The sequence below is a fragment of the Equus quagga genome, chromosome 12 (assembly GCF_021613505.1).
Source record: "Equus quagga isolate Etosha38 chromosome 12, UCLA_HA_Equagga_1.0, whole genome shotgun sequence".
Taxonomy (NCBI): domain Eukaryota; kingdom Metazoa; phylum Chordata; class Mammalia; order Perissodactyla; family Equidae; genus Equus; species Equus quagga.
Window position 1 is genome coordinate 85,936,978 of NC_060278.1, and position 17,905 is coordinate 85,954,882.

Below are 17,905 nucleotides of genomic sequence, written 5' to 3' on the forward strand. Positions count from 1 at the left end.
GAGAACTGCTTGGTCAGAGAGCAAGCATAAATTGGGCTTTAGTGGATGCTGCCCCCTGGTTTGATAAAGTGGTCATACGACTCACCTCCTACCCACAGTGTGAGGGCCCCTGTTGCTCCACATCCTGTGAGATTTCTGTTCCCACTTTGCAGGTGAGGAAGAGCAAAAGGGAAAGTGCCTTGTCCCAAACCTAGCTAGTGAGTCATAGGACCAGCATTCACCCATGATTTAACCTCAGACATTTGCTGAGCTCATATGCTGTGCCAGCCCTGCACTGGGGTGGTGGGGAGGGGGCGTCATTGGTCTCTCCAATGCGTGTGGTCCATACCCTCATGGAACTGCTCTTTAGGCTGGATTGAATTTGAATTCAGATCTGTTCGGTGCCAACACATATGCTTTTCCCCTCTGTCACCTCTTCTCTACGCTCCCTTGGAGCCCAGCAAAGTGCTTGACGTGTAGGAGGTGCTCAATAAGTGTAGGTGGACTGAATGAGGGAATGGGAAATCTCCACAGAGCCTCCCCTGCATTGATGAGCAAACCCATAGATGGGCTTCTGGCTGCAAATTACAGGAAAAGAAAGAGTGTGTTCTTGGATATTTCTGGGCTGATGAGCAAACCCAGGTATATTTAGTCTCAAGATGGACCTTCGTCAAGTCTGACTTCTGGACCCTAAACCTCAGGGCCCAGGCCAGGGGACCTCTGCACCTTCAGAGATAGAATTTATTATGGGAGAGGACAGGATGTCCACAGGACCTGTGGTAAAGTTTTTCGGGGCAGTGGAAGCCCCACTCTAAAGGAGGCGTAACGTCCCAGGGTGTGGAATCTCCTTCTGATCATCAGTGGGCAGCTGGAGGACACTAAGTCTGACATGTAGGGGGTTGGCTGATTCACAGTTGGTTGAGTTCCTGAGTAGCAGCCTGTTCTATAAGAAGAAGAGGCAGTGTCAGTCACCAGCATGTCTGTCCCTCCAAATCCCACGTCCACACTGAAGGGAACCCTCATCCATCCATGCCGACCAAGGGCAGTGCCAGGAGCATTTGTGTTAGAACTCTTTCCAAGTGATAGCTAGTGATGCGCTCCTTGCTGTCTTCCATTCTAGAGACTGTGAGCGCCGTGAGGGCGGGGACCATATCTGTTTATCTGCAACTCAAGGGGCATGGTCTCAGTCTGGGGTGGGGCCAGTGCTCCCTAAAGGATTGAGTGGAAATCTTGGGAGAAGCCACAAGCTCTGGTGAGTGGTAGGTGTGAGTGCCTTGGTGGGACACAGCCGGCTTGGTAGGGATCCCCTCTGCTGTCCCAGCTTTCTCACAGGACAGTAATGGTCATCATCATGTGGTCACCTCTAAGTGATCTCAGAGCACATGCAGGCCCCCCTGAGCAGGCCTCGCTGGGAGCTCCATGGGGCACCTCTTCAAGCCATTTGCCACTCCTGAGTCCGCCTCCCTGGATGGACACAGAGTCACCCCTGAGGCTTTTCAACAGTTTCACATCCAGCTGCCTGAGGACTTCACCGGTCAGAGGACACACCTGGGCCAGCAGCACAGACAGATGGGTCAGACCAGAGACCGGGAAAAGAAGGTTAGAGGCCTGTGGCTAGAAGCTTAGACTCCACTGGATTTCCACAATCCCTTGTATTGAACGCCAACCACATGCCATGCACAGCACTTTCTTGCTTTGTCTCTCTCAATCCCTGTGACATCTCTATCAGCTAGGGACCACACTGGTTCCCATGCTACAGATGGGAAAACTGAGGCTCAGCAAGGCTAAGTCACTTGCCCAAGGACACCCAGCCAGCAGATGGCAAAACCGAAATTTTTAACAGAGATCTTTCAGGTTCTGAAACCCAGTGTTTGAAACTCTTTGCTGGGCTGCCATTAGATATGGCCCGACCCTCAGACTCGAGGATGCCCACGGAAAAAATATTTTTCTCAGGCTTACGTGACTTTCTACCTGGTGTGGGATAACTTTTTTCAGATTGTGTCTGAAGTTGCGGAGAAAATGTTTCATCTTTGGTGGGCAATCTCTAGAAAGAGAGGCAGACATACAGAATAGACAGATAAACACGGGCAGTATAAATGCCAGGTGCTAAGTGTTGAGTACACCTCAGACAGTCGTTGAATCCTCTGCCAGCCCTGTCCAGGAGGCATCACCGTCAGCAACAGTCAAAGCGGTGACTCAGAGGGATGATGTGAGTTGTTTAAGGTCACATGGCTCCTAAGTGCTGAGTAGACCAGAACCAGGAGAGCAGAGCTCCAGGGTACACAGTCTGCCCCCTGCACTGTCCTGTCCATGAGGATCAGGCATGATCTAGACAATCGGTGAAAGTCAGATGAATAAATGAATGGACATCCACCTAAGAATTCGTTGCTTCCAGCATCCTGGAATTCCAGAGAGAAACCTGATGCAAAGCTTGCCCTTGAGGGACTCAGTGTGTTGAGGCTGGCAGACTTGGTCAGCGAGGGTATGGATCTTCATTTACCTGTTTTTTCTGTCTTGTTCACCACTGTATCCCTAGCATCAAGCATGCCATGCCTGGCACACAGTAGGCTCTCAGTAAACGTTTGTTGAATGAATGAGGGATGAGGAGGAGCTTTAGAGAAGAAGGGAAGGGTATTCCAGGCAAAGGATCAGCATGTGCAAAGGCACGATGGTGTGAAGATGCATGGCGTGTTGAAGGAGGGATGGGTCCTTCCAAGAGACTATAGGGCAGAGAGCTGCAGAGTAGGGCAGGGGAGAGGACAGTAGGGTCTTGAGTGACATCCAGCAGTTTGCTGTTCATCCAGAGGGCTCTGGAGAACCACTAGAGGGTTAGGAGCAGAGACTGCAGTCATGACCAGTTTTCTGTGTTAGAAAGTTACTGCTGCTGCAGGAGAGAATGCACTGAAGGAGGTGAGGTCTGAGTCAGAGGAAGGTGGAGGAGGCTCCCACAAAGGTCCAGGAAGTGGACTATGAGTCAGTGGCTGTGGCTGTGGGGTGGAGAGAAAGGGACCAAGTGGGGGTGGCCAGGAGGTTATTGATGGGAGCGGGTGAAGAGGGGCTGTGGGGAGTGAGGAGGGAGAGTCTGGCTTCTGGGAGGTGGCAGGGCTGTCACTGGGGTGGGGAGGTGGGAGGAGGAGCAGATCCTGGGGAAAGGGTGACATCCATTTTGGGCTCGTCCAGGAGGTGGTAGAGCTGTGCGGCCACAGCTAGGGCTGGTCACCCTGGGGAGGGGCAGCTGGGACCTTACTGAGTCAGGACTGTCGTCTGGACGCTGCTGGGCTCCACGCGGCAATCGCCTATCACCGGATCTTGTGCACATGTGCCTTTATGATCTCATTATTGAAGGACCTGGGGACAAGAGAGAGGAGGAGGGGAAAGGGCAGGAGACAAAGGAAGAGCAGGGGTGGAAGCAGCTGAGGAGAAGAGTTGCTCTTTAGACAAATTGACAAACCGGCCCCGTGGGCTCCTCCTGGCCTGCATGTTGAGTCCTGCAGTCGGTGATTATGAGAAAACCGCTATGAGCCAGAGCGGCTTCTGAAAGTCCTTTAAATAGACCAGATTAGTGGCCTTTGGAAATTCAGAAGTTGAGAGTTAATCTTATTTTTAAAATCTTCACATCTTGGCTGCAGCCTCCTTTTCTTTGAGGACAGTGGATCTTAAAGGATGGTTTGACTAGGTGGAAGGAAGGTTGATGAGATAATTAGAGAGTTTCTCTCTTTTTATTATGTCAGTGTAGTGAACTCACATGGGTTTAAGTGAGCAAATGACCTGCTTCCACTGACCAATGATGGCCATCCACACGTCAGCTGAAGAAACCAAACAACAGAGACCTGAAGTGACTTGCTCAAGATCACACAGCAAGTGAGTTCAGAAAGCAGGATTTGAAACCAGGTTGGAGTTAGAAAGATCTGGGTCCCCAGGTTGCCAAATTCCCCTCCCCCGCAGTGCCGGGTTCCCATCAGGAGGAACAGCACCCCTCAGACCCCACTTCTGTGTGATGCACAGTCTCAGGTCAGTGCTGAATGCAAGGGAGGTGTTTCAGAGAACCACTCCTTCTGGAAAGATATCTGGATCTCGCCACAATCCAGCTGAATGTTGGTGATGTTGGCGCTGCACAAGGAGAGAGCAGAGGCCCCGCAAGAGGGAGGGACCACAGACGTGAAGCCCTCGGGCTGACAAACAGGACTGGCCCATCTGTAGAAAGGGCCTGGCAGTGGGATTTGGAGTCAAATCCTTTTACAGCTGCTCTGAGGGCAGGAAGCCCCTGCAGGAGCCCCGGGCTGCACGCTGTCCCAGGGTGTCCTGACAGATCCACACAGCTGATCTGTGCAACCCACAGCCTACTGCAGACCCAGACCCTGGGCCTGTTCTCAGACCAAGCCTCCCCTCTCACAAGATGGCCCCACCATCACCCTGGTGCCCAGGCCCAAAACCCAGGAGCTGTCTGTGACTTCTCTCCAGCCCTCACCTCCACATGCAGCCCATTAGCAAATCAGGTTGGCTCTGTCTGAAAAATATATACTGAACTTGGCCACCTCCCACCACCTCTGTCACTTTCACCTGGTCCAGGTCACCATCACTTCTTGCCTGGAGATGCTCTAGTTTCTGGCTCCTTGTCATGAGCTTGGTCTCTCTTCAAACTTTTCTCCATGTGGCAGCCAGAGTGGCCCTAACACTCCTTGTCACTCAACATTCTCCACTGGTTTCTCACTGCCCTTGGAATAAAATCCAAACGCCACACCATAGCTCTTAAGACTTGCAGGTCTGGCCCCATCTACCTCTGCGACCCCATCTCATACCATCCTCCTCCTTCTCACCTAGCCACACAGGACTTTTTCTCTTCCTCAAACACACCAGTCTCTTCCCTAACTCAGGGCCTTTGCACTCCCCACTCCCCATGTCCTTCACATTGCTTGCTTCCTTCTGTTCATTCAAGTTTCTATGTAAGGGTCACCTCTTTATAGGGCCCTCCTAATCAGCCCCGTCACTCCCTCTCACCCCTTATCTTGCTAAATTTGTCTTGCATATACCCCTCCATCTGAAATTAGTTATTTACTTTGATGGCCTATCTCACTATGATGTGAGATCCAAGGCAGTGACCCTATGTCGGGTTTATAGCTGTCTTCCTGGTACCCAGCCCAGGTCCTGGTATGCAATAGGCACTCAATAAATAATTGTAACAACTATTAAAGGCATGAATGAAGGGAGGTGGTCATGACTGCACATATCAAGGAAAACCCTGCTGGTGAGTACTGGTGCTCATGAAAATGAGTGAGGGATTCGAATCAGAGAGATGGGAGCTTGAGGCTGGAGTGCTGGGGTTGCAGTTGATCAGCTTGGAGAGTGGGAAGCTGAGGGAAAGGGGAGGTGAGCAGGACAGGCCCAGTTCTGTGAGGTTCATGTAGCAACCAGAGGCTGTGCATCCACCGTGTGCAGCAGAGAAAGCTCCTAACCACTCCTGTGGGCGGGGACAGTTATCATGTCCATTTCACTGATGAGGACTAGAGGCCCAAGCTCAGGTTGCTCAAATGCCTTGCGCAGAGTCACACAGCTGTCAAGCAAGACAGTGGGGTTCGAATGTCTGACTCTAGTCCTGGGTCCCTTTGGCTCCCCAGATGTTTATCCAGGCAGTGCTTTCTGGGTTCCCATGTCATAGATGAGGCCAGAGTGGTTTCCTCAAGGTTGGTAGCAGAGCCACGATTTAAATGCAGAAACTTTTACTCCCAAGCCTTCACTTTTAATTACCTGATAGGCCACCTCCCCAAATGACCCCTTGTATTGGGGTCCCTACTCATCTTCTATTGGGCCTTACATCTCCTCCTTCTAATCTTCCTTTTCCTTCCCTCTTCACAGGCTTTGCGCCTCCATCCCCTCAGCTCTGCCCTCTGACCCAGAGTTTTATTAAGAGTCCCTGGGGCAGGGCTGGGGTTCAGGGTCTCACCTGCCTTCTTGATGCTGCAGGAGGTTCATGCTGCCAGTTAGCCAGCCCACCATCCCTGTGGCCATCTGGCCCGAGGCATTCAGACTGTCCAGGAGGTGGATGTTCTGGATTCGGCCTTTTGTGTTGTGCTTCATGAGGCCCTGGACAATAACTGGAAATGGACAGGGAACAAGTGACATGGCACAATGTCATGGAAAAGCTGAGGAGTTTAGAGTCAGGAGGCCTAGGTTGCAGGCAGGTGCACCCACTTCTTGCTGAGTGATTGGCACCTGTCATCCCCTTCGCCCCCAACCCTGAGACCCACATTCTTGATTTGTGAAATTGTGCTTTGCAGAGTTGATGTGATGCACCTGCAGAGGGTCTGGCAGGCAACAGCTGCTCAAAGGAGAGGTTATGGTTGAAAGTTCTCCCATTGCTGTATCCCTGAATCTTGGACACAGAGCCTGGCATACAGGATGTAGATCACGATAAATATTGAAGAGAAAAATAGGTGGGCAAACACTCAGCTGCAGTCCTGAGACAGCTGATAAGAGCCTTGTAGACTGGAGGCCTACACCAACTGTAAGCCCCTGAGCCTAGCAACAAGCCACGCTGGGGTCCTGCTCACTTAACAGAAAAACTGCCACAGGAATCTGCTATTAGTTGTTGCAGCTGACTGTGCTGAGATTCCTCATGCCTGATAAAGTGACAGAAGAGACCATAGCAGCCACATGCAGCTGAACACTACAACCAGCAAGTCGGGGGTAGAGCCTAGCCTCCCTGGGAACCAACAGCAAGAGCAACCCTGCCACAACAGAAGGACACAAGTAGCCCATGTAGGGGACACCTCTGGAACATTTGAAACTGTTGATGAGTGGGAAGCACACTACTGGGCCTCATAAGATACCTCTCACATAAAGCCACCTCTCAAGTCGAGTTGTAGCTGACCTACTCAATACATAGATATAAGCAAAGAGAAAGAGGCAAAATGAGGAGGTGAAGGAATATGTTCCAAGTAAGGGAACAGGACAAAATCTGATAAAAAGAACTAAATGAAACAGAAATAAACAACCTACCTGACAAAGAGTTCAAACAGAAAGTCATAAGGATGCTCACTGATCTTGGGGAAAGAATGGATTAACTCAGTGAGAACTTCAACAAAGAACTGGAAAATATAAAAAAGAACCAATCAGAAATGAAGAATACAACACTGGCAATGAAAACTTCACTAGAGGGACTCAATAGCAGAGTAGATAATTCAGAAAAATGGATCAGTGAGCTCAATAAAAGTTATAAAAAATCCCCAAGCTGGACAGATAAAAGAAAAAAGAATTAAAAAGAATGAGAATAGTCTAAGGGACCTCTGGGACAACGTCATGTGCACTAACATCCATATTATGTGTCCTAGAAGGAGAAGAAAGAGAAAAAGGGGCAGAGAATCTATTTGAAGAAACAATAGCTGAAAACTTTCCTAACCTAAGGAAGGAAACAGACCTCCACGTATGGGACACACGGAGAGCACCAAACAAGATAAACCCAAAGAGGGCCACACCAAGACACATTATAATTAAAGTGTCCAAAATTAAAAATAAAGAGAGAATCCTACAAGCTGGAAAAGAAAGGCAACAAGTTACATACAAAGGAAACCCCATAAGGCTACCAGCTTACTTCTCAGCAGAAACCTTACAGGGTAGAGGGGAGGGGCATGATATATTTAAAGTGCTGAAAGCGAAAAACCTACAGCCAAGAATGCTTTACCAGCAAGGTTATCATTCAGAATGGAAGGAGAGAGAAAGAATTTCCCAGACAAGCAAAAACTAAAGGAGTTTATCACCAAGAAACCAGGTTTACAAGAAACGCTAAAGGGATTTATTTAAGTGGGAAAAGAAGACCACATATAGGAATGAGAAAATTATTTTTTAAAAAAACCAGTAAAATCACTAGTGAAGACAAAAATATAGTAAAGGTAGCAGATCAACCATCTATGAAGGTCAAAGGACAAAAGTGCTAAAATTAACTAATTCAATGATAAGAGGGTAATGGATACACAAACACAAAAAAGAGTTTAGATGTGATATCAAAAACATAAAATGTGAGAGGAGGTGAGTAAAAAAGCAGAGCTTTTAGAAAAAGGTCAAACTAACGAGACCATCAACTTAATATAGATTGCTATATAGGTGGGTTATTATATATGAACCTCATGGTAATCACAAACCAGAAACCTATAATAAATACACAAAAAATTAAGAGAAAGGAACCCAAACATAATACTAAAGAAAGCCATCAAACCACAAGGGAAGAGAGCAAGAGAAGAAAGTAACAGAGAAGAACTACTGAAACACCAAGAAAAAAAGTAATAAAATGTCAATAAGTACATATTTATCAATAGTTACTTTAAATGTCAACGGACTACATGATACAATCAAAAAGCATAGGGTGGCCAAGTGGATAAAAAAGAACAAGACCAATATAAATGCTGCATACAAGAGATGCACTTCAGACCTAAAGACAGTCACAAACTGAAAGTGAAGGGAGGGAAAAAGATAATCCATGCAAATGGTAATAAAAAAAGCTGGGGTAGCAATACTTATTTCAGACAAAATAGAAAATAAAACAAAAACTGTAACAAGAGACAAAGAAGGGCACTACGTAACTATAAAGGGAACAATCCAACAAGAGGATATAACACTTGAAAATATCTATGCACCCAACATAGGAGCACCTAAACATATAAAGAAATTATTAACAAATGCAAAATGAGAAGTAGACAGTAACACAATAATAGTAGGGGACTTTAACACTCCACTTACACTAACGGGTAGATCATCCAAACAGAAGATCAATACAGAAACATTGGCCTTAAATGATACATTAGACAGGATGGACTTAGTAGATATGTACAGACTATACCATCCAAAAACCGCAGAATATACATTCTTTCAAATGCACATGGCACATTCTTGAGAAGTGATCAAATATTAGGCCACAAAACAAGTCGCAACAGATGTAAGAAGATTGAAATAATACCAACATTTTTTCTGATGACAACAATATGAACCCAGAAATCAACTACGTAAAGAAAATCAGAAAAGCCACAGACACATGGAGATTGAACAAAATGCTATGGAACAAGAATTGGGTCAGTGAAGAAATCAAAGAAGAAACCAAAAAGTATCTAGAGGCAAATGAAAATGAAAGTATGACATGCCAAAATTAATGGGATACTGCAAAAGCAGTTCTAAGAGAGAAGTTTATAGCAAAAGAGGCATACCTAAACAAACAAGAAAAATCTCAGATAACAATCTAAAAGTTCACCTAAGGGAAGTGGAAAAAGAAAAACAAACAAAGCCCATCAGCAGTAGGAGGAAGGAAATTTTGAAAACCAGAGCAGAAATAAATGAAAAAGATATTTAAAAAAATAGAGAAATCAATGAAACCAAGAGCTGGTTCATTGAAAAGATAAACAAAATTGACAAACTTTTAGTTAGATTCACCAAGAAAAAAAAGAGAGAAGGCCCAAATAAATAAAGTCGGAAATGAAAGAGGAGCAATTACAAGGGGTGAGAAATACAAAAGAATGTAAGAGGATACTGTGAAAAAGTGTACACCAACAAATTGGAAAATCTAGAAGAAATGGACAAATTCTTAGAATCATATAACCTTCCAAACTGAATCAAGAATAAACAGAGAATTTGAATAGACCAATCACCAGTAAGGAGATTGAAACAGTAATCAAAAACCTCCTGAAAGATAAGAGTCTAGGACTGGACAGCTTCCCTGGTGAATTCTACCAAACATTCAAAGAAGACTTAATACCTATCCTTCTCAAAGTCTTCCAAAACATTGAAGAGGAGGGGAAGCTTCCTCACTCATTCGACTAAGCCAACATTACCCTAATACCAAAACCAGGCAAGGACAATACAAAAAAAGAAAATTCCAGGCCAATGTCACTGATGAACACCAATGCAAAAATCTTCAACAAAATACTGGCAAATTGAAAACAAAAATACATTAAAAAGATCATAGAGAGGCCGACCTGGTGGCACAGCAGTTAAGTTTGCATGTTCTGCTTCGGTGGCCTGGGGTTTGCCGGTTTGGATCCCGGGTGCGGACATGGTACCGCTTGGCATGCCGTGCTGTGGTAGGCATCCCACATATAAAGTAGAGGAAGATGGGCACGGATGTTAGCTCAGGGCCAGGCTTCCTCAGCAAAAAGAGGAGGACTGGCAGTAGTTAGCTCAGGGCTAATCTTCCTCAATTAAAAAAAAAAAAGATCATAGACCATGATCAAGTGGGATTTATTCCAGGGATGCAGGAATGGTTCAACATTCACATATCAAACAACCTGATACACCACATTAACAAAATGAAGAGTAAAAATCACATGATCACCTCAATAGATACAGAGAAAGCATTTGACAAGATAGCATCCATTTATGGTAAAAACTCTGAATAAAACAGGTGTGGAAGGAAAGTGCCTCAACATAATAAAGGCCATATATGACAAACCCACAGCTAACATCATTCTCAGTGGAGAAGAACTGAAAGCCATCCATCTAAGAGCAGGAACCAGACAAGGATGCCCACTTTCACCACTCTTATTTAATATAGTGTTGGAAGTTCTGGCCAGAGCAATCAGGCAAGAAAAAGAAATAACAGGGACTCAAATTGGAAAGGAAGAAGTGAAACTATCACTATTCGCAGATGAAGTGATTTTATATAGAGAAAACCCTAAAGAATCCACAAAAACACTTTTAGAAATAATAGATGAATACTATTAAGTTGCAGGCTACAAAATCAACATACAAAAATCAGTTGCATTTCTATGCACTAACAACGAAGTAGCAGAAAGAGAAATTAAGAATACAATCACATTTACAATTGCATTAGGAAGAATAAAATACCTAGGAATAAACTTAACCAAAGAGGTGAAAGATCGGTACACTGAAAACTATAAAACATTGTTGAAAGAAATCGAAGAAGACACACAAAAATGGAAAGATATTCCATGCTCTTGGATTGAAAGAATCAACATTGTTAAAATATCTATATTTCCTAAAGCACTCTACAGACTCAGTGCAATCCCTAACAAAGTTCCAATGACATTTTTCACAGAAATAGAACAAAGAATCCTAAAATTTATATGGAACAACAAAGACCCCAAACAGCCAAAGGAATCCTGAGAAAAAAGAACAAAGCTGGAGGCATCACACTCCCTGATTTCAAATATACTACAAAGCTATTGTAACCAAAACAGGATGGTACTGGCACAAAAATGGACACATAGATCAATGAAACAGAATCGAAAGCCCAGAAATAAACCCACACATCTATGGACAGCTAATTTTCGACAAGGGAGCCAAGAACATAAAATGAAGAAAGGAAAGTCTCTTCAATAAATGTTGTTGGGAAAACTGGGCAGACACATGCAAAAGAATGAAAGTAGACCATTCTCTTACACCATATACAAAAATCAACTCAAAATGTATTAAAGACTTGAATGGAAGACCTGAAACCATGAAACTTCTGGAAGAAAACATAGGCAGTACACCATTTGATATTGGTCTTAGCAGCATATTTTCAAGTAACATGTCTGACTAGGCAAGGGAAATAACAGACAAGATAGACAAATGGGATTACATAAAACTAAAGACCTTCTGCACAGCAAAGGAAACCATCAATAAAACAAAAAGACAACCCAAAAATTGGGAGAAGATATTTGCAAATCATATACTTGATAAGGGGTTAATATCCAAAATATATAAAGAACTGATGCATCTCAACAACAACAAAAGTAAGAACTCAATTAAAAAATGGGGAAAACATCTGAACAGACCTTTCCCCAAAGAAGACATACAGATGGCCAACAGGCACAAGCAACAGTGTTCAACATCATTAACTATCAGGGAAACCCAAATCAAAACTACAATGAAATATTATCTCACTCCCGTCAGAATGGCTATAATTAATAAGAGAGGAAACAAGTGTTGGAGAGGATGTGGAGAGAAGGGAACTCTCATACAGTGCTGGTGGGAGGGCAAACTGGTGCAGCCATTATGGAAAACAGTACGGAGATTCTGCAAAAAGTTAAGAATAGAACCACTGTACGGCCCAGCTATTCTACCACTGAGTATTTTTCCAGAGAACATGAAAACATGAATGCATAAAGATACATGCACCCCTATGTTCATTTCAGCATTATTCACAGTAGCCAAGACTTGGAAGCAACCTAGGTGCCCATCCAGGGATGAATGTATAAAGAAGATGTGGTACGTATATGTACAATGGAATACTACTCAGCCATAAGAAATGATGAAATCCAGCCATTTGTGACAACATAGATGGACCTTGAGGGTATTATGCTAGGTGAAATAAGTCAGAGGGAGAAAGTCAAATACCGTATCATCTCACTCATAAGTAGAAGAGAAAAACAACCACAAATGACCACATAGAGGCAGGAGTTCGATTGGTGGTTACCAGAGGGGAAGGAGAGAGGGAGGAGGGTGAAAGAGGTGATTAGGCACCTGTGTGTGCTGATGGATTGCAATTAGTCTCTGGGTGGTGAACATGATGTAATCTACACCGAATCAAAAGATAATGATGTAAACCTGAAACTTATATAATGTTATGAATTAATGTTACTGCAATAAAAAATAAATAAAAACTTAAAATTAAAAAAAAAAAGAAAAGAATTGCCTTTCAGAAAATCTTCTAAGTTATTTAGCTAGAGCATGTGCCAAAGAAGAAATCTTGACCAGAGATGACCATAGAACCAAGATCCTCCTTCCCATGGAACACAAGGACCGGGAGGCGATTAGAACTTGAAAGTCACACTCATCCAAAGCAAAGGGTCTCTCATTCATGAAGATCCTGTGTTAAAATTCCTTCTCCACCTCATCAAAAATATTTAGATCCCCATCATAAGAGTTTAGAACTTCATCCCAACTGTTCAGAACCCTATCATAATTGTTTAGAACCTCACCATAAATGCTTGAAGCCCTCCAGTCAAAACCTGTCCCACCAGCATTTCCACGTGCCAGCCTGTTCTCCCTAACCTCTTAAATTCTGCCCCAAATCCTGAGTCGGGGTGACAGATCTGAGGGCACATGCCCACTGTTCTCCCTGCAGATGGTCTCAAAGAATAAAGATTCTCGAGGGCTGGCCCTGCAGCCGAGTGGTTAAGTTCACGCGCTCCGCTGCAGGCGGCCCAGTGTTTCCTTGGTTCGAATCCTGGGCACGGACATGACACTGCTCATCAAACCACGCTGAGACGGCGTCCCACATGCCACAACTAGAAGGACCCACAACAAAGAATACAACTATGTACCGGGGGGCTTTGGGGAGAAAAAGGAAAAAAATTAAAAATCTAAAAAAAAAAAAAGAATAAAGATTCTCTCTTTTCCCAAAGGTTGATGTTGTAATCAATTGGCTGTTTATGTGCATCAGGCAACAGAACCCCAATTTTGTGTGGAAACAGTTTCTTTCTCTGGTGTAATCAATCTCAGACCTTTACCAGTAAGAGGAATTCACAGGGGCCTCCTTCAGGGAACTTGTGTCCCTGAAGACTCTTCAGTTATTGTAAAATTTTGGTTAATTTTCTCTAATAGTACATATCTTTCTTGACACTTTCAGTGGTCCTTGTGATTTACCAAAGGTAAAGAATCAGTGCTTTAGGAGGAGGTAAAGTTTCACTGCACAGGCTTTGGGTCCAGACTCACCTGGGTGTTAATCCTGGTTCAGCTACCTACTGGTGTGTGGCCTTTGGGTCCAACTTCTCCATGCCTTGGTTTTGTTATCAAGTCAGGTTTGTTTTTGCCCATCACCCAGAAAGTCAAGCTCCGAAACAGCAAGTTGTAGCAGAGAGAAGGTTTTAATCACAAGGCAGCCAAGTTTGGAAGTGAGAGAATGAGTCTCAAATCCACCTCCTCAAAAATGGGAACTCAGGGATATTTATGGGGTAGGGGGCAACGTGGTCTGAAGTGTGGAGATAGACAAATGGAGGTGAGGAAAGGTGAGGTAACTGGTGATCTGTGCAAGCATAGTCAAAATTCATCCCTCCTCATAGGACGCATGTTCACAAACGATGGCATTAGCATGATCTGAGGGTGGAGTTTTTAGCCTCTTAACGTCAAAAGGTCACTTATGGGCACCTGCACAGGTCCAGTTGATGGATTAGTGGTCTCGACCAGGCTAAGTTGGACAAGGGGGTCCTAATTCCTGAAAAACAGCTCAAACATCCATTACCATGGTGACCCAAGTGCCTGAGAGATGTTATCTATAGGAACCCTATAGATGTTATCTATAAGGCACTCAGATGGCTTATTGCCCAAGCAGCACAGTTAATAGCGGGTGGGTGAACAAGTAAAAGCTATAGCTAGTATTTGAAAAAAAGTTTAGTTACTAGTTCCCTAATCATCAATGTCTAACTGTTTACCAGTTTCAGTTTCCTCATCCACAAAGTAGGAGTAATTTTGTACCTATCAGAGGGTTGCCACGAGGATTAAATGAGATGAAATATGTCAGGTGATTAGCACCATGCTTGGCACAGGTGAGTTTTCCATAATTTACTATCATCATCATCATCATCATTTACTATTGCATCAGCTATCTTCAGCTTTTTCCCCACCTTTATGTCAGATTTTATACCATTTTCCTAGATTTTACCTAGATTTTGGTGACTACTTATACCTTGTTTGCAACAAGAAAATAATGGATTTTGGGGCATGTTTCTTTACCCCCCAAATGGATCCTTTACACTGCTTTTACCAGAATGAAGGCAGGTATAGAGACATTTTAATCTCTCTCTGAAGTTTTTATTTTCAGTGGGAGGATAGAGCTTTCTTGACACATTTTACTACAACTACACATGTGAATACACCTTGTCACAAAAGCATAAGAGGTTTCAGAAGGCTAAACATTTACTTTAAGACATGTTTGTAGCTGTCTCTGTTTTGGCCCTGTTCCTTTCCACCCAACTGGCCCACAGATGTCAATGTCCAGTGTTAAAGCTGTGGGTTCTACGTCGTAAGTCAAAGTTGAGTATGTCTATGCCAACAGGAGCTTTTCATTCAGTCCCAGGGCGGCAAGTGGCTGGGGCGCACTTTGTTTTTGCTGCTTTCCCTCTGAGCATTCTGCTACTTTGCCATCCACTGGCTACACATTGCTGATGCTGGAAGTGCAGTGGCTCCATATACAGCTGTAGGTGTCACTCTGGTGGCATATGCCTATGGATTCAGCCAGCTTGGGTTGTACATGTGGGGGAACTAGCTTTGCCTGAGACGGAAAGAAGGATCATGTCATGGAAACCACACAGAAACTTGAGTCATAAGGCTGCAGCCACAACGACCAAACCCCTACTAATGAGCGCTCAGAAAATGCTTTCCACCCTTACAACAACCTGTCATCATCAGCAGCAGCAGCAGCATCACCATTGTCACCCACATTCCCACTTAGAGATGAAGAAACTGTAGCTCAGAGAGGTTGAGATACTCCTCTACAGAAGTGGCAGGGCTGTGATTCAAGCCCAGATGTGCCTGAAAACAAAGCCTTGACCTAGGACATGCTGTTTGTCTTCTTGTTCCGCTAGTCCGGGAGATTCTCAGAGGCTGGGGCGTGGCTTATCTTGTGCATCTCTGTCTCCACCTAGCGTTGAACAAATGAATGAATGGGCCAACTTCTCTGAGCCTCAGGTTCTCTGTCTGTCAAATAGACTAACAATTTCAGGGGGGTTATGGGAATTAGATAAGACAGTGGCTCTCAGTACGGAACGAGACAGCCCTACATGAGGCAGGGAAGTCCCTCCATCTTCAGCCCTCCTTTCTCCTGTCTCCATCCTTTTCAGAATAGCATTGGACAGAGATATGGGCTCCCTCAGGTGGTCAGTTTGGATGGCTCAGGGATAAGCCCCCTGACTTCCCACAATAAAACAGACTTTGGATTTTCCCCCAAAGCTCTGGGGGTCTGTAGCTTTGTATCTCTGGCTCAATCTCTTTTCTCTTAAAAATTTTTAACATAATTCAGATCCCATAACTCTGCAGTGATTCACCTTTTTACCCAGAATAACACCTTTATTTTTGGCCCTGGCCGTGAGGCCCTGTGGTTTGACTGTAGCCTGCCTCTCACCTCATTCCCCAACACTTCTTGCTAATCTCCTTAGCTGCACTGGCTTTCTTTTGGTTTCTCGGATATGCCTAGCTTGCTCCCACCTCACCTCTGTACATTCTTTTTTTTTAAAGATTGGCACCTGAGCTAACATCTGTTGCAATCTTCTTTTTTTTTTTTTTTTTTTGGTTTCTTCTTCTCCCCAAAGCCCCCCAGTACATAGTTGCGTATTCTACTTGTGAGTGCCTCTGGCTGTGCTATGTGACACACCACCTCATCATGGCCTAATGAGCAGTGCCATGTCCACGCCCAGGAACTGAACCATCGAAACCCTGGGCCTCTGAAGCAAAAGGCACGGACTTAGCCACTCAGCCACAGGGCTGGCTCCTCACCTTTGTACATTCTGTTTCCATTGCCTGGACCCCTTTCCTCCACATTTTGCTTCACTCACTCATCCTGCAGGTCTTGGCTCAAATATCTTCTCTGAGGGGCCTTCCCTGGCATCTCATCTAAATCAGGCTGCCCCTGCCTTACTCTCTCTCCCAGTATCCCCCCGCAGTTCTCCTTCTTGACCCTCACTGGCATTTGTAGTCGTGTGTCTTTTTGTTCACTAAGTTGTTGAATGTCTTCTCCCTCTCAAGCTTCATGAGAGCAGAAGCATTCTCGCTTTGTTCTGCTCACATGGCACAGAGCAGGTGCTTGAAACGTATTTATTGAATGAGTGAGAACATTTTTTTCTCTAATGATAAAAGTCAACCATATTCACCATAAAAAGTTTAGAAAAAATATTAAGAAAATAAAAATCATCTATAGCCCTACCACTAAAGCCTGCTGACAACCACAGCCAGTATTTTGAGTTAATTTATTTTACGTACATTCAAATCTGGGCTCATATTCTAAACAATTTTGTATCCTGACCTTGCTGAGCATTTTCTTTTGATAGCAAATGCTCTTTAAAAGTGTTTTAATGCATTTAAAAGCATTGAAAGTGATTTTAATGGCTCTGCAACATTTCTTATTAAGAATTTGTCACAAAATAAATCCTCTCTTGGGCTTCTGGGTTGTTCCCAAATTTTCGCTATGAAACCAATGCTGCGGCAACCAGTCTTGCCCTTAAATTTCTCTCCGAGTCTCCGAGTGTTCCTTTAGGAAGTCCCCAAAGGTGGGAATTTATCACATGCAGTTCAAAAAATAGTAATATTTTCAGGATCATTCTGAGCCTCCATCCTGCCCAGGGTGGGGATTTTATCACCAGCTGCAGTTTCTCCTCAAGTGCCTTTTCCTGGGACCAGACCTCACTTGCTGTGGGCTTTGGCAGGTGCCCAGGTGTGAGGGGGCATCTGCCTGCTTTCTCATCTCCCCACCCCTGGCAACCACGGAGCTGTAAACATCTCTGACTGCCAAGCCCTCTGGGGCCCGGCCTGTCTCTGCTCACTGCCCTGCCCCACCTGAGCCTCATGGGACTGGGGTGTTGCTGGGCAGGGGGCTCCTGGCTCTCTGCCTCGATGGCATTGCTCTTGGGCACAGAAAAATCACGCTGCTGCTTGCCACACCTTTAGGGGTCAGGGGAGGTCTGAGGGCGGCTGTCTCACAATCATCCACCAGGACCTGGGTCCCCTCTTGGGGGTCTGGCTGCTCCCTTGGCCCCTTTCCTCTGCATTCAGGTCCTCCCAAATATCTCTGGGGTCCTGAGCTCCCCCTTTCTTAGAGACCCCAAAACTGATCTTTCCTGCTTCCTTCCTCTTCCTGCCTCTTGACCAGGGAAACTTTCGTAGGTGTGCAGGGTCCCCGCGTCCTCCCTGCTCCCCGTCCTCTCGGGACCCGGGCTTTTGAAGCTCAAGCCCTTTCTGCACTTTCTGAGGCGTCTCCTTCCCTGGGACACTCAATACCGAATTCAGAATTCCT

General features: G+C 44.9%; 1 protein-coding gene across 1 annotated transcript; it reads right to left on the reverse strand.

The window, feature by feature from the left end:
* Positions 1 to 1,305: 1,305 nt before the first annotated feature.
* Positions 1,306 to 15,330, reverse strand: LOC124248197 (BPI fold-containing family A member 3-like). The gene is made up of 4 exons (XM_046678039.1): positions 15,291 to 15,330; positions 5,921 to 6,071; positions 1,939 to 2,023; positions 1,306 to 1,527 (listed from the first exon to the last, which is right to left on the reverse strand). Exons 1-4 carry the CDS (start codon positions 15,328 to 15,330, stop codon positions 1,306 to 1,308), a joined length of 498 nt encoding a protein of 165 aa, XP_046533995.1.
* Between the last annotated feature and the right edge of the window lie 2,575 nt (positions 15,331 to 17,905).

Coding starts and splice junctions, on each gene's coding strand:
- LOC124248197 (XM_046678039.1), bottom strand. CDS start 15,330: ATGGTGATGCTGCTGCTGCTGCTGATGATGACAGGTTGTT. Junction 6,072..15,290: donor GCTGATGATGACAGGTTGTT/GTAAGGGTGGAA, acceptor GTCCATTTCCAG/TTATTGTCCAGGGCCTCATG. Junction 2,024..5,920: donor CTGCAGCATCAAGAAGGCAG/GTGAGACCCTGA, acceptor CTCTCTTTCTAG/AGATTGCCCACCAAAGATGA.